The sequence below is a fragment of the Lindgomyces ingoldianus genome, assembly GCF_010093535.1.
Source record: "Lindgomyces ingoldianus strain ATCC 200398 unplaced genomic scaffold BDR25scaffold_62, whole genome shotgun sequence".
Classification (NCBI taxonomy): Eukaryota; Fungi; Ascomycota; class Dothideomycetes; order Pleosporales; family Lindgomycetaceae; genus Lindgomyces; species Lindgomyces ingoldianus.
In genome coordinates, this window is record NW_022985223.1 from 184,073 (window position 1) to 197,913 (window position 13,841).

General features: G+C 51.4%; 7 protein-coding genes across 7 annotated transcripts; 3 read left to right on the plus strand and 4 right to left on the minus strand.

The window, feature by feature from the left end:
- Positions 1 to 359: 359 nt before the first annotated feature.
- BDR25DRAFT_320196 (uncharacterized protein) lies at positions 360 to 704 on the plus strand (the record flags this gene model as incomplete). Its single annotated transcript, XM_033691883.1, has 1 exon — positions 360 to 704. One exon carries the CDS (start codon positions 360 to 362, stop codon positions 702 to 704), a length of 345 nt encoding a protein of 114 aa, XP_033540028.1.
- Positions 705 to 1,542: 838 nt separating this feature from the next.
- BDR25DRAFT_298474 (phenylacetate hydroxylase) lies at positions 1,543 to 3,359 on the minus strand. The gene is made up of 3 exons (XM_033689073.1): positions 3,042 to 3,359; positions 2,357 to 2,990; positions 1,543 to 2,307 (listed from the first exon to the last, which is right to left on the minus strand). Exons 1-3 carry the CDS (start codon positions 3,258 to 3,260, stop codon positions 1,613 to 1,615), a joined length of 1,548 nt encoding a protein of 515 aa, XP_033540029.1. The 5' UTR covers positions 3,261 to 3,359; the 3' UTR covers positions 1,543 to 1,612.
- A 623-nt stretch (positions 3,360 to 3,982) lies between these two features.
- Positions 3,983 to 5,606, minus strand: BDR25DRAFT_298476 (Fumarylacetoacetase). Its single transcript, XM_033689074.1, has 2 exons — positions 4,553 to 5,606; positions 3,983 to 4,504 (listed from the first exon to the last, which is right to left on the minus strand). Exons 1-2 carry the CDS (start codon positions 5,505 to 5,507, stop codon positions 4,161 to 4,163), a joined length of 1,299 nt encoding a protein of 432 aa, XP_033540030.1. The 5' UTR covers positions 5,508 to 5,606; the 3' UTR covers positions 3,983 to 4,160.
- Positions 5,607 to 5,818: 212 nt separating this feature from the next.
- Positions 5,819 to 7,610, plus strand: BDR25DRAFT_298480 (Homogentisate 1,2-dioxygenase). Its single transcript, XM_033689075.1, has 2 exons — positions 5,819 to 6,098; positions 6,153 to 7,610. The coding sequence occupies exons 1-2, from the start codon at positions 6,028 to 6,030 to the stop codon at positions 7,489 to 7,491; spliced, it is 1,410 nt and encodes a 469-aa protein (XP_033540031.1). The 5' UTR covers positions 5,819 to 6,027; the 3' UTR covers positions 7,492 to 7,610.
- Positions 7,611 to 7,613: 3 nt separating this feature from the next.
- BDR25DRAFT_273560 (uncharacterized protein) lies at positions 7,614 to 9,587 on the minus strand. Its single transcript, XM_033687361.1, has 2 exons — positions 9,238 to 9,587; positions 7,614 to 9,185 (listed from the first exon to the last, which is right to left on the minus strand). The coding sequence occupies exons 1-2, from the start codon at positions 9,450 to 9,452 to the stop codon at positions 7,964 to 7,966; spliced, it is 1,437 nt and encodes a 478-aa protein (XP_033540032.1). The 5' UTR covers positions 9,453 to 9,587; the 3' UTR covers positions 7,614 to 7,963.
- A 725-nt stretch (positions 9,588 to 10,312) lies between these two features.
- BDR25DRAFT_246174 (Mob1/phocein) lies at positions 10,313 to 11,356 on the plus strand (the record flags this gene model as incomplete). The annotated part of the gene is made up of 3 exons (XM_033685918.1): positions 10,313 to 10,481; positions 10,535 to 10,649; positions 10,762 to 11,356. The coding sequence occupies 3 exons, from the start codon at positions 10,313 to 10,315 to the stop codon at positions 11,354 to 11,356; spliced, it is 879 nt and encodes a 292-aa protein (XP_033540033.1).
- A 726-nt stretch (positions 11,357 to 12,082) lies between these two features.
- On the minus strand, positions 12,083 to 13,511 carry BDR25DRAFT_307935 (ARF/SAR superfamily). Its single transcript, XM_033690930.1, has 4 exons — positions 12,943 to 13,511; positions 12,602 to 12,846; positions 12,461 to 12,526; positions 12,083 to 12,401 (listed from the first exon to the last, which is right to left on the minus strand). Exons 1-4 carry the CDS (start codon positions 13,088 to 13,090, stop codon positions 12,309 to 12,311), a joined length of 552 nt encoding a protein of 183 aa, XP_033540034.1. The 5' UTR covers positions 13,091 to 13,511; the 3' UTR covers positions 12,083 to 12,308.
- Between the last annotated feature and the right edge of the window lie 330 nt (positions 13,512 to 13,841).

Consider the following 13,841-nt stretch of genomic DNA (forward strand, 5'->3'; position numbering starts at 1 on the left):
AGTTGCAGTTGTTCGGACAAGGGGCGATATGGCAGAATATGCCGATGGTTGCACAGCGTTGCTGCCAGTCTTACGACGGGAAAGAAAGGTACGGGTCCTATGTAGTAGACATACCACCACTACTCAAATCGCCAGGAGTATCCGTTTCGGCCGCTAGCCTTTATAGCGCACTGCTTCGGTGGGCTGGTCGTGCTTAAAGTGAGCAGGTGAACTTGAACGGAATATACCTAACGCTAAGGGCCTACAGGCGCTCCTGGATACTTAACACGTGATGGATGATTGGATTGGCATATACACATCAACCGCCGGTTTGATCTTCTTCGGCACGCCGTTTCGCGGGGCAGAGGGTATGAGCCAAAATGGAGATTCTTGAGGCAGCGCGGAGGGAATACCATGAGGACAACGCGCAGCCGGACCAAGGCCGATGGGAGGCTGCCAAAGCACTGTTTGTGGAAGTGGTGGAGACAAGCAAGACGAAACTCGGAAAGGACCACCCCAACACACTGACCAGCATGTGTAATCTCGCCTTCATATGGAAGGGACAGGGTCATTATGCGGAAGCTATACAACTCATGAAGGAATGTGTGAAACTACGCAACCGCATTTTAGGCGTTAGCCATCCGCATTGCATGTCTTCTTTGAAAGCGCTAGCTGGATGGGAGGTGAAGCAAGCAGACGTTGCTGTCTCGAATTGGGATAGTTAATAGTAGCTAGATTAGTTGGCTGGAATGAATGAAATCGTACGGAAAGATACTTGCGAAGTGGGAGGAAACCTCTCGAGTCATATATAACAGTTAGCTTATAACAACTGGCGGGTATTCCAGGGTGCCGTGTTGTTCTCTAGCATTGCTACGTAAGTCTCAAGGAAATGTACAAAGGAGATGAACCGGGCAGTGCCAGAGGCATTATCTGCTCTATCAATGGCAATGATACGAAACTGCTTTGACATTCTATAAAAGGGCAAGCGACAGATGCGTACATGCTCTTAGTCTAGAGTACCTTACTACCTTCGCTTTAAGCATTACTCGTCTCTAATAGAATAGACGCAGCAAAGGGAATAGTTAATCCTCTTTAGGAACCAGCGGAGCACATATAAATTTAGAACTATGTTTATTACTTGTATGTTGTATTTAATGAATGACTTAGTGTAGAAGATTGTCAGCGGAATAAAGAAATAAAAACTATGTACTCAACGAGTTCCTACAAATGTTGTAACCTCGAGATGATCAGTCAGCGCGAAAATGGTGGCCAAACTGCTCCAGCCAGACCCTTGTGAGCTTAAACTATAACTAAAAAGTACCCTTACGTACAGTAGCAAAATAAGGTGCCTAAAGTAATACCTTTTCACGAGAGATATATGATGCCAAGACTTTTGTTTGGGAACTGTGAGAGAACTTTGTTGCAGTGGCATTCAAAGGGAAGTCAGCTTCGCGGACTGCGAGCCATAACTAGGTAGCGAGTAGTTCTATTGAAGCTCTTTGCAGGATTAAGGACTCACAAAGGATTCTGATTCGGATGCTGATAATGAAACAGGTCTTACGTCACATACGCTCCTATGCAGGACTATCAACAAACAAACAGCTATTCCCCCATCACGGAGCCAGATTTTCTTTCACATTAACTCTCGAGTCCTCTCCTCGCTACCTGCAATCCACTTCTCCAGCAACGCCCGATTCCTTGGTTTGAACCCAACTTTGAAATACTTCGGTTCCATGGTCAAGCTGGTTGGGATGGCGTTTGCATCCAAAGAATCCAACACAGGTGCATCCCTTGGATCCTTTGGCGGCGTGAATTTAAAGGCACTGATAAGCCTCACAAAAGCCGTATACAACTCTCGGTTTGCCAGGTGGCTCCCCACACACATCCGGCTTCCAGCGCCGTACCCGTAATGAGGAGTACCATCCACATCCCCAAGATATCGTTCTGGTATGAACTTGAATGGGTCCTTGAAATGGGTGTCGTCGTAGTCCGCGGCATACGCGTTCATATAAAAGGTAGTGCCTGTAGGGATAATAGCTCCGTTCCACTCAATGGGCTTAATGGATACTCTAGGTAAGCATATTGGGATAACTGTCCAGAATCGCAGGATCTCTTTAACGAGCGCCGTGACATATGGCACCTTCTCTTCGTGCAGGCATCTGTCCCAGGCGTCGTTATCGGGGTAGACTTTGAGAATCTCTTCGTATGCTCGGGCCTGGATGCATTGGCCCTGTTCTGAGGCCAGATAAGCAATCCCCATGATCAAATTTCCGGGAACTGTGTCTAGACCAGCGGATACCATGGTGAGGCAAATGGACTTTATCTCAGCTGTGAAGTTAATTAGCAACATTTAGTAGGTTAGCAGACTAGCCCATACCTTCATTCAACTTCGCCTCTGGATCCTTGATCACATTTCCAGTGATACACGGCTTGTCTGTTCCGTTGGCAATTCGCTCCTTCAAGATCGCAAGAAGCTTGTCCATATAAATGTCTCTCCGGATTCGCATCTTATTTGCATCACTGCTCTGCTTGGGAAACAATCGCAACAAGGGGATGTAGTCCTGCCAATTATTACTCGTGCTCCTAAAATTTGATACACCACGCTCGACATCGGTGATCTCTTTTAGGAGCGCATCGTCCTTGTCGCCATTAATGCGGTATCCATAGTTCAGGGTAAGTGAAGTATTGAGGGCATAGCGTTGCCAGTAAGCTCGCGGATCGAGATCGATCTCGCCACCTTTGCTGTCTTGGAGTAGCTCTTTGATGCTGACGTATGATTCGAGGTCAATCAGGGGCATGTAGGATTGGACCGCGGGTCGGTTCAATGCCGTTGCTGCAGCCTTTCGGCGCTGCTTGCAGCTTTCATCCCAAGGAGATGTTCCTATGGTAAACCCTTGAGAGCTGGACACAACCTTGTGAAAGGTGTGTAGCGTCGGTCTTGATATCAGGGAAGATTGGTTGGTGATCCACAGATGTCTGACAGAGTCAAAGGAATTTGCAAACACGATTCGCTGGGAATAGCATCAGCAATCTGAACCATGAGAAACTCTGAACCTGCTTACTCGGTTACCCATCCGCACTTGAAAGACTGGCCCGTACTTTTTCGCCCATCCCTGTGCAACCTTGGCATGGTTTTCGCCCAGCTCTATTAGACTTCCAAATAGAGGCAGGCCTGGGATCTCGGGAATACCTTTGATTTTCGGCGTGTCAGTGCCGTAGAGGACTCGGTATGCTAGATAGGTGAGGACCAAGACGGCCGCAACGATGACTGGTACTGTCATGGCGAAGACAAAGTAAAAAAGGAGCTTGAGCTTTGAGAGAAACGCGAATGCACGGAGTAGTGATAGAAGAATAGAAGACAGGCGCTGCACTTATACTCTTGATGTTTACGTGAAGTAAGAGCTGCAAGCAGCACTTCGGCAATCCCTCAAACATTAACTCTTTCCCAGCTGGTGAGACCCTAATCCTGCCGCCTGCTCCCGTGATTCGATGAAGGACCGAGCGTGCCGACGCATGAGGAATACGGAGAGCGGGGGTGCTGTTCACAACGGTAGACTTCCGTCGTCGAGAAACGTTGTTGTTCCTGGCTGTCAAAGGAAACAGAAGCGGGTTTATTCCGTCTTCCTCCCAACTACCTTTAGCGTTGTGGAGTAGCTTGTGGCTGGATGAGGTCGTGCCTGATTTACAGACCTTTTCGCTTTCCCTTAAATAGAATTTCTGTGAGGAGCACAGGGCTAGGGCTGCAAAAAGCGTCTTATTGGGGTTGAGAAGTTTTAAACCCTTCACAGTGTCGCACCCGAGCGAATTCCGAGCAGCTCTTGATCGAAAGTATTCGTGGATATTCGGTATGTGGCGAACGGGCACCCTCGTAACAGCTGTCTAACTTCAAGGTCTCTGATAAGATGAGAGAGATATTTACGGTGAGCGCAACTTGCGCTTTTAATTTCCACTCGAGCAAACCACACAAGCTCATAAAGCTATTGTTCAGATGTTACAGCTAGTCCTGAATCAAACACTGTAACCCCAAGTTCTGCGTGGTAAACCCCAGAGGCGGCATTCAATACTGATGATGCCTTTGATAGCGTAAGGTTGAACGTCTTACGTTCCTGTGATGGCTGAGTTCAATGATGACTCCGCGATATCTCTGTTACCCCCCGCGACTGCAAAGTGGAGCAAATATCCTACAACTTCAGCGCTGGCTCAATCCTACCAACGCACTCACCGAAACCAACGAGAGCTTCCTCATCAGAGCCGCAGACACCCGTGATAGTAATTTCATCGCCATCTTCAAGGAAATGTCGCACTTCACTACCAGACAATTTGATAGACGTTTTTCCATTCTCATTCTGTTCGAGCAGACTCCCTCTTTCTGATTGTTCTAGGCCGCTTATTGTACCAGACCCCAGTAGATCGCCCACGTTAAAAGGACATCCAGTGATGGAGTGGTGAGTAAGCATTTGAGGGAACGACCACAGAAGGTTTCGAGAGCTGGTCTTTGTTATCGTGGTGGAATTGCCGGTTTTTGCTACATGTAGTCAGTTAAAGGTCGACAGAATTCTTACAAGATTCTTACTTTTCAGGCTGACCTGCAGCTGGATATCGTAAACAGTATTCTCATCCCTCTCCTGAAGATATGGCAAAACCTTTGAATCATTCTCCAAACCCTTCGTCTTGAACGGCTCCAAAGCATCAGCAAGAACAACCCAAGCACTAATTGTGGTGCCAAAGTTCTTCGCATTAAAAGGGCCCAGAGGCACATATTCCCAAGCTTGTATATCTCGCGCCGACCAGTCATTCATCAACACCACTCCAAACAAGCTCTCCTCTGCTTCACTGATTGGCACCGGCTCGCCCATGCTGTTCGGCTTGCAGACAAACGCCCCTAGTTCTAGCTCGATGTCTAATTTCTGACAAGCAGATAATGTGGGGACTTTCTTCTCAGCCAAGGGGTTCGAGAGGATCTGGCCGTTGGGCCTCCGGATTGGTGTCCCTGAGACAACCACTGATGATGCTCGGCCGTGGTAGCCGACGGGGAGGTGTTTGTAGTTGGGCTGAAGTGCGTTTGATGGCCCTCTAAATAGAACGCCAACATTATAGGCGTGGTTTAGGCCGGCGTAGAAGTCTGTGTAGTCGCCGATCTTGAACGGTAGGTGTGTTTTGACATCTTTCAAGGGAATCAAGGCTTGTCTCCGGAGAGTAGAATTTGTCTTGAGGACATCTGGATAAGGAGTATCCTCGGCAAGGACGCTTTGAAGGTACTTGCGAACAATGGAATGTACAGGCCGGCCGAGTACAGCGAACGCGTTCAACGAAGGCTGCGAGAAGACATCTTGGTGGGGTTGGATGGTGGAAAGCGCAGAGAAGCCATTATTCGCGGCGAAGACCTCCAGGTCCAAGGCATGATCCCCAATGGCGACAGCAACTCGAGGCGTTTTAGAAGACTCTGTGGATATGATTCCGAAGGGGATATTGGCGAGCGAGAAGTGTGAACCTCGGGGAATGATGAACCAAGACCGAAGAGGTGACATTGTCTCAGGAGGTGGCGTGAGAGATCCAAAAATCACATATGGCGCTCATTCAGGGAGGTTTGAACAAGCTGAAAAAGATGGTATGCTCATACATACCTGTCTTTCCCAAGTTGATGACGGTTGTCGACGGGGATGGGTTGAACGCGGAGATCTGGGGTAGCGGAACCGTTCCGCCCCCTCCCGCTCCTATCCCGCTCCCCACTCGACAGATCTAACATCACGTGTGTCTCAAATATCCCGCACTAACTACATCCAGCCAGCTCCCCTTCTCCTCACCTCTTTCGCACAACCGATCTGGAAGCCGCTCCTTACCGACACACCGATACACCCGCCAGCATGTCGTCTGCGCAGACGGCCTATGATGACCCTCACACCCCTCTCCATCCCAAGAAGTCCGTCGGAGCTCTATTTAAGAAACTCGTCGTCCGAGAGAAGAAGCCAAAGCTATCCAAAAGCATAATCCCATTGACGCAGAGGAATCTTGAGGAATTTGGCAATCCAGACTATACAGACATCCACGATGCCTTCCTCCCAGTTCGCCCAGTGCAAAGAAAAGTATCGATATCTGAATGGCTTCAACTCTTACCATGAGTACGTGCCTTGTTTTCATTCTAGTGGTTGAGTGAGGGACTTAAATCGAGACAGATCTGAAGCAATTGAAGGAGCCCTGCCCATCGGAGCGAACTCCCCACAGAACCCTCCTTACGGCCTCTATGCTGAAAAGCTCTCTGGAACAGCATTTACAGCCCCTCGTCACGAAAACCAACAGACCTGGCTCTATCGAATCTTGCCCTCATGCGGCCACAGCAACTTCGAGCCTCGAGAATCGTCGACCTACAATACCAACCCAGAGAACAAACCGTACGAAAAGATCCACCATATACCCAACCAACTACGATGGGACCCCTTCGATCTTGATGAAACAGTCGACTGGGTCCACTCGCTCCACCTTGTCGCCGGCGCTGGGGACCCAACAATGAAAACAGGCATCGGCATCTACATCTTCGCAGCGGGCAAAGACATGGACGCCCACGAAGCCTTCTATTCGGCCGATGGTGACTTCCTTATCGTGCCCCAACACGGCGTTCTCGACATCCAAACCGAAATGGGCCACCTCCTCGTGCGCCCCAACGAAATATGCGTAATTCCGCGCGGCATAAAATACCGCGTTACTCTCCCCCAAGGTCCCGTTCGAGGCTATATCCTCGAGCTTTACCAAGGCCACTTCACGCTCCCCGAACTTGGTCCCATCGGCTCTAACTGCCTAGCCAACGCGCGGGACTTCCAAGCGCCCGTCGCTTCTTTTGAAGAAGACACAACTAGCACCTGGCACATCCTGTGCAAATTCGCGGGTCATCTTTTCAGCGCCGCGCAAACTCACACACCCTTCGACGTTGTATCCTGGCACGGCCTCTACTACCCCTACAAATATGACCTCGGACGCTTCAACACCATCGGCAGCGTCTCCTTCGACCACCCTGACCCCTCTATCTACACGGTCCTAACCGCGCAATCTGACCACCCGGGAACCGCCATCGCCGACTTCGTAATTTTCCCGCCACGCTGGCTCGTCGCAGAAGACACCTTTCGCCCACCCTGGTACCACCGCAACACAATGTCCGAATTCATGGGTCTCATCCACGGCCAGTACGACGCCAAAACGGGCGGGGGCTTTCAACCTGCGGGTGCATCGCTGCACAACGTCATGGCCGGTCACGGACCCGACGCGACCACGCACGAGAAAGCGTCGAATGTGGAGCTGCGGCCGAGTAAAGTCGGCGAGGGCAGCATGGCATTTATGTTTGAGAGTTGTTTGATGGTTGGGGTTACGGAGTGGGGGCTGGAGAAGTGTAAGAAGGTGCAGAAGGATTATAATGCTGAGAGTTGGGAGCCGCTGAAACCACACTTTAAGAGGCCCGAGGGACGAGAGGATGTTGGGAATGGGGTGAAGGGTGCGGAGGGGAAAGAGGGGGATAAGAACTAGGTGCGCATTGAACGTCGTAATCTTTATATTTGATGCCTGGTGTTGTATGGAGTGTTTGTGGTTACGAGGGCGTGGGATTCTACCTGGCTCGCTCACTGGTAATGAAATGAGATGGAAATATGGATTCAACAATACTTTGAGGATTGTAATCTCCGCTACTAGTGAATTGTAATTCCTCGACACAGTCAGCCAAATATCATTTTCTTCCATTCTACAACAGTATCCCATGGCATCTTCCAGCTTTCAAAGATCCCCAAGTATATGGAAGAAAAGCTGTGCCTCATGAAAGTAAACACCAGCCAGTCTGAATAAAGCAAAACTCCAGGCTATGCTTGAATACCCAATCTACGCCTAGTTTTTAGAAAGCCTACGTCCTTTCTTTTCAAAGGACGCTGTAAAGAAGCTCATTCCGTACCAATTGATGTTCCTCGAAAGAAGGTAAGGAGAGGAGAAAGTACTGCTCAAATCCTGTTTACTCATCCTCATCATCGTCAACGACTCTCCTTCTCTTCGCCCTCACATTCGTCACCACATCCTCATCATCATAACCACCGCCCCGATTCCTCTTGGGACTCTGCGTCTCGCGTTCCCCGCGCGGAGTATCTATAATCCCGTCATCGTCATCGTCATCATCCTCCACAATCTCCGGCTCCTCGTCGCTAGCAGCAATGAAATCGTCCTCTTCGTCGTATTCATCTTCTCTCGTCCGACCACGAATATCGTAGTCTTCATCATCACTCCAGTCACGGCGCAACCCAGTCTTCGGCCTCTGTTTCCTGGCGCCTTTACGGCCGTCTTCTTCGAGTCCGCCGATGGAGAGTCCATAGCCCGCAGATCGGCTGCCGGTTCGACCGAGTGCCCTGCCGGCTTTCTCGCGTTCCCGGAGCTCGTGCTTTTCCTTTGCACGCAGTTGTCGCTGCTTCTCTTTGTACATGGCCTCCTCCTTCGCACGCAGCAGTTCTGGGTCCTCGGTGACTTTGATTAGAGAGATCGCGTTGTCGGCCTCGTCTCGGCCTCGACTCGCTGCCGCCGCGAGTGCACTTTGGAGCTGTTCGAGGGCGCCGTCTGCGGAGGCGTCGGTGGGCACAACGGACAGGCCGGTTGTGATTTTGTTCGTGATGCGCATGACGTTTGCTTCTTCGTAGGGCGCGGCGAGGTAGGTGTAGCTCTCTTTGCTCCCGGCCTTTGTCGGCTGGGAGACCATAGTCGGGGTGGGTTTCTTGGGGTTGATTTGCGGAGGAGCGAGTGGGTTTGCGTTGATGTTGTAATGCTCAGAAGGCTCGGTAGCGAGTTGGATGGTGAGCGAGCCGTCGGACCAGCGTAGGATGCGGGCGTTGGATTGGAGTTGGTCGGGGTTGGAGGGTGAGCGACGCCAGCGGATTGTCGTCATGGCGGTTTTGTAGGCGGAGAAGTGCTCAGATGGCGCGCCTTTGGAGTGGTGGTCGGTCGTGGGAGGTTGGAAATTCTTCGGGTTCCAGGCTGTGGGCTCAATGGCCAGGAAGCGCGGGATCCTCATAAGGTAGAGTTCGCCGTCGCTGGGTTCGGGCACACAGTGCCGCGCAATGTCGGCGTCCATGAAATTGAATGTCTGCTGCTCTTCCTCGATGTCTTGGGCGCCGCTGTCGCCATGGGCGCGGTCTGCTCGGCCTTCATCGTCACCTGAATCAAGGTCTTCGTCGTCCAGCTTGCGCATCCTGCTGAAATCGCGTTAGCCATGCTTCCAAGATCCGTCTTTGAAGAACCCACCTTGGCTGCTCGTCCTCGTCCTCGTCGGCGCCGTCGCCAAAGAGATCATCCTCCTCTTCATCCTCCAGGCCGTTCTCTTCTACGGTGTCCCGGGGAGTGCCATCCTCATCGCTGTCGATTGGACCAACCTTGCCAGTGATTTCTTCGTCATCGGACAGGTCGTCCGGCAGGCGGGGCGCTGAGGACGACGCATCGACAGCTACGGCAGAAGCCATGGTGGTGGTGGTGGTGGTGGTGGTGGTTGAACAGCCTTTCTGGAGGCGCAATCGATGATTTTCCAATCGCAGCGTGGGGGGAAATTAAGTCCGCGATTGCAGAAGGAGCGGTGCACAAACGGAGCAAGAGCGTTGTGGAAGTGAAAGAAGCAGCGTGTCGAGCTTTCCATCCGTCAATAAGTTCAAAGGCACCACGACGCCGCGCGCCGCCCGATCTGGCCTAGCGCTGCAGCCCGCGGATTTGGCTGAGGAAAGCCCCTTCGCCCCTGCTCCATCCCGCCCAAAAAAGCTCCCTGGGCTCGAGGCGTATCACGACCCACGCACGCCTCTTCTCCTCTCTTCCAGTTCACTGTCGACCGCTATCCCCGTCAAGTGTCGTTCCCCGCTGCAATTCATTCACCGACACAGCATACCTAGGTAGATCCACTGCAGGGGTCATGGCGTCCTTCTTCTCCAGCGTGTAGGTGCTTTCTTGGCGAGCTTCCCCCCCTCCCCATTCTGTCCCTCGTTGAACCCAGCGTTATGCGCTGCGTGCCCGTCTTCCAACCCCCTCAACGCTGTTTCAAGGGCCAGGTCGCATCGTGTTTCACATCTCGTGTCTTTTATTCCCTGTCACTGTCACCAAGTCATCTGCAGCCTTAATCTCATCTATCGTCCATCCTGTTGTCTTGATCCTTTCCTCCTAACTTGTCCATATCAGACGCCAAGGATTCGCGGGTCGTTCCAACAGGAGCAACCAGCAGGGCAAAGGTAACGGTCAAGGCACGCCGTCTCCAACTGCGCCCTATTCTCCGTCTCCAACATCTTCCCAGCCACCCAGTGTCCCTCCTATGCCGCATTCTCCTGCCCTGTCGTCGGCCATGTCATTCGATAGCCAGGGCGTCTCTGAAGGTTCCTTGCCTTCTGGCTCGCGGAGACCGCCTTTCTTCTTCCGAGAGGAGTACGCTGGTCTCATTGTTAAAGGTAACTTTATGACGTTGGCTGCGAAGCCGAAACTAGTTGAAGATGGTGAATGGCTTGCGCATCAAGGTACGATATCACTTGTCCCTTTTGGGATCATCTGTGCTGAAGCATGTGACTAGTGGTCGAACAATATCGCTTGCTTGAGCAAATGATCGACATTATCAAGGTGCCGGATGAGAAGACTCTAAAGCCGATTTGCAACCACGAAGTTTGTCCTACCATGTCGGCCAGTGGGTAGGTCGTCTCAATTATGTTCCCCCAGACAAGATCTCCCCCATCCCTCACTACCGGCATCTAACCCAAAAAGTCAATCGCATTCTTTCAACACTTACTTACACATATCCAGTCACACCTACACCTGGCTCGACAACAAAAAGAACCCCATCAAAATCCCCGCCATCCAATATATCAACCTCGTGCAAAAATGGATCGTCGGCAAAATCAACGACCCCTCCATCTTCCCAACAGACACTACCTCACCCACCTTCTCCGCCGCCACGTATCCGTCAGGCTCCCTAACCCCAATGTCAACGCCGCAGCCCCTTGGCCCAACCAACCTCAACGCTCCGCTCTCCCAACTCTCCGGCCGCGAATGGCTGGGCAAGCCCTCCGGATTCCCTGAACACTTCGAATCCGACATCAAAAGCATCTACCGTCAGATGATGCGGTGCTACGCGCACATCTACCACGGCCACTGGCTCGAGCCCTTCTGGAATATCAATGCGTACAAGGAGCTCAACACGTGCTTCATCCATTTTATCAATGTCGGGAAATTGTTCGGGTTGTTGGGCGACAAAGAAGTCGAGCCCATGCAGCCGTTGATCGATGTCTGGCTTGCGAAAGGACTGTTGCCGCCTTCACCACAGCAGCAGCAACAGCAACAGCAGCAGAAGGAAAATACGGGGCAGCAGCCCGCTGGTCAGGCTGCGCCTGGCTCTTGAAATCATTGAATATGAAATATGAAGGGGGTGCCTGGATTAGGTTAAGCGTATCACACACACAGCACTATTGCCTACCGCCTCACTGGTGGGAATCATTTTTTTGCATCTAATTTTATCTTATATTGATTGAGTAGGGCGTTTGGCAGGTCATAGGATGAGTTGTATGAGGCTAGATCGATATGATGAAAGACATCTCTATGGATAGAGATAGAGACAGAGAGAGAAAATAGGAACGGTGGATTCTACAGTTATGTCAGTTTGTGCATTGTGTTGTGCTGGCGTTCGTACCTCCGTCGTGGATAAAGGTTGGAATTGGACATATGAACACTAGATACCGTCCAGAAGACGAAGGCTGCATAAAACTGGATCTAGTCTATAACAACTACATCTGCAAATAACCAGATAACTAGATGGAATAGATAATCAAACACGCACGAACTTTTACTCAGACAGGCATGCATGCATGCATGCAGACAGGCAAGCAATCTAGAGTGCAAAAAAAGAGGAGGCTCAAATTGTGATAGAGTAGGTAGCACATACGTTAAAAAAGAAGTTGTTGTGATAACCATCAAAGACGTTGTTTCCGTTAAAAAAAGGGGGTCCATCATCATCACTACTACCACCAGCACAGGCAGACGGACAGAGAGACAGATAGACATTTGCTTTGAGCGGGCAGTAAGCGACCCGTGCCAGACACAAACTCCAAAGTGTAGAAAAGGAAAAAGTGTCCCACCCGCTCCATCCCTACTGCCATCTGCATTTAAAAAAACACACACACACGCACGCACGCACACATACCACACACATACGCACACAGCACGCACGCACCGTTGTAGATAGTCCCGTGTATTAAACGGTGGAGAGGAGGTTGGAAGGAGGGTTTGATCGATCTGGGTTTTGGCTTGGCTTGACTTAACTTAGACGATAGATGTGGGCAGCGAGTCAACCGCATTTAGTTGTGGCCGGCCTTGCGGAGCGAGTTGCTCAGCCATTCAAGACCTTCGTACAGACCGTCTCCAGAGGTGGCGCAAGTAGATTGGATGTACTGTAACATTATCAGTTACACGACTAAAGCCATCGGTGCGGGAAAAGAGGGCAACATACCCAAGCGCGGTTTCGGAGGCTGTGGAGGCCAAGTTTGTCGGTGATTTCGGCAGCGTTCATGGCGTTCTAATCACATCACGTCATTAGCAACCAACTTTGTCTGCGGTTTCGGTAATGTATTTGAGTAGGTGGCGTGCTTACAGGCAAATCCTGCTTGTTGGCAAACACCAACAGAAGAGCATCCCGCAACTCGTCCTCGTTCAACATCCGCTGAAGCTCCTCACGAGCCTCGACGACACGATCACGATCGTTGCTGTCAACGACGAAGATGATGCCCTGCGTGTTTTGGAAGTAATGCCTCCAGAGAGGTCGGATCTTGTCCTGGCCTCCGACATCCCACACAGTGAATTGGATGTTCTTGTACTCAACCGTCTCAACGTTGAAGCCTATTGTTCCAAAAATCAGCACAGCACCGACCAGGACAGAAAGTGAGGGTGTTTCCGTGCAGGCCCCCTAGAGGACCCCGCCGGGGAGGGGCGTACCGATGGTGGGGATGGTGGTCACGATCTCGCCCAACTTAAGCTTATACAGAATCGTGGTCTTTCCTGCAGCGTCCAAGCCGACCATCAAGATTCGCATCTCCTTCTTTCCCCATAGCTTATCGAACAGTTTCGAGAATGTAAGACCCATGGTTGTGGCGGGCGGTGGTTGTGCAGTGAGATGCGGAAGTGACCAAGCCCAGTGGGTGCGTGAGAGGCGGTGTGGAGAGAGCTCTCGAACCTGCAGTTGCGGCAAGTCAGAATCGGCGCTCAAGTGCAGACTGTGAGGATATTTTGGGCAGGTAAAGGAATTTTTTGCCGCGCCGCGGGAGTGATCGAGTGCCTGATGCAGAATCGAGACAGGAAGAGGGGGCCTGAGATAGCCAGCAAGAGGCGCGCTGAGGCGGGCGATGCAGCAACAGGCAGCTGGGGGAGACAGTGGGATCACTTACGATTGCGGTTCAAGAGCGGATGGGGTGGATGGGGATGGAAGGTTGTGCGTGGGTGATGTTGTCTAATTGATGTCTTGTGGATGAGGAAATGGTGTTGACAGCCCGGGCTAGGATTTGGAGGCGAGAAGTCTCGGCGTACCCGATCCTGGAAGGTCTGTTCTCAGGCCCGCGCACGTGACTCGACGAATTGTGCAAGGTTTTGCGGAGACAATTTTTGGGGTTGCAGCGTGAGTCTTCCCTTCTACTGAGAGACTTCTTTTAAGTGTCTGGTGGTTCGTTGAAGACACGTTACGCTACTAGCGCGAGCCTCGGAACCGCAGGCAACCATCACTGCATCTCTCCACCTGAATGTGCACAAGACGACGCTGCTCATGTGAGACATTGCCAGTGCCGATAGTACAGCCTTCCAGCCTCATGGAGAAGATGCGTCCAAAGCATCGTTATCGTTTG

Excerpts from the sequence above, each read along its gene's own strand:
- BDR25DRAFT_298474 (XM_033689073.1), bottom strand. The coding sequence starts at position 3,260 with ATGACAGTACCAGTCATCGTTGCGGCCGTCTTGGTCCTCACCTATCTA. Across the intron at positions 2,991-3,041 it reads AAGTGCGGATGGGTAACCGA|CGAATCGTGTTTGCAAATTC; the intron begins GTAAGCAGGTTC and ends TGCTATTCCCAG. Across the intron at positions 2,308-2,356 it reads AGAGGCGAAGTTGAATGAAG|CTGAGATAAAGTCCATTTGC; the intron begins GTATGGGCTAGT and ends TTAACTTCACAG.
- BDR25DRAFT_298476 (XM_033689074.1), bottom strand. The coding sequence starts at position 5,507 with ATGTCACCTCTTCGGTCTTGGTTCATCATTCCCCGAGGTTCACACTTC. Across the intron at positions 4,505-4,552 it reads GCTGCAGGTCAGCCTGAAAA|CAAAAACCGGCAATTCCACC; the intron begins GTAAGAATCTTG and ends GACTACATGTAG.
- BDR25DRAFT_298480 (XM_033689075.1), top strand. The coding sequence starts at position 6,028 with ATGCCTTCCTCCCAGTTCGCCCAGTGCAAAGAAAAGTATCGATATCTG. Across the intron at positions 6,099-6,152 it reads GGCTTCAACTCTTACCATGA|ATCTGAAGCAATTGAAGGAG; the intron begins GTACGTGCCTTG and ends AAATCGAGACAG.
- BDR25DRAFT_273560 (XM_033687361.1), bottom strand. The coding sequence starts at position 9,452 with ATGGCTTCTGCCGTAGCTGTCGATGCGTCGTCCTCAGCGCCCCGCCTG. Across the intron at positions 9,186-9,237 it reads GACGAGGACGAGCAGCCAAG|GATGCGCAAGCTGGACGACG; the intron begins GTGGGTTCTTCA and ends CGATTTCAGCAG.
- BDR25DRAFT_307935 (XM_033690930.1), bottom strand. The coding sequence starts at position 13,090 with ATGGGTCTTACATTCTCGAAACTGTTCGATAAGCTATGGGGAAAGAAG. Across the intron at positions 12,527-12,601 it reads CCAACAAGCAGGATTTGCCT|AACGCCATGAACGCTGCCGA; the intron begins GTAAGCACGCCA and ends TGATGTGATTAG. Across the intron at positions 12,402-12,460 it reads GCCTCCGAAACCGCGCTTGG|TACATCCAATCTACTTGCGC; the intron begins GTATGTTGCCCT and ends ATAATGTTACAG.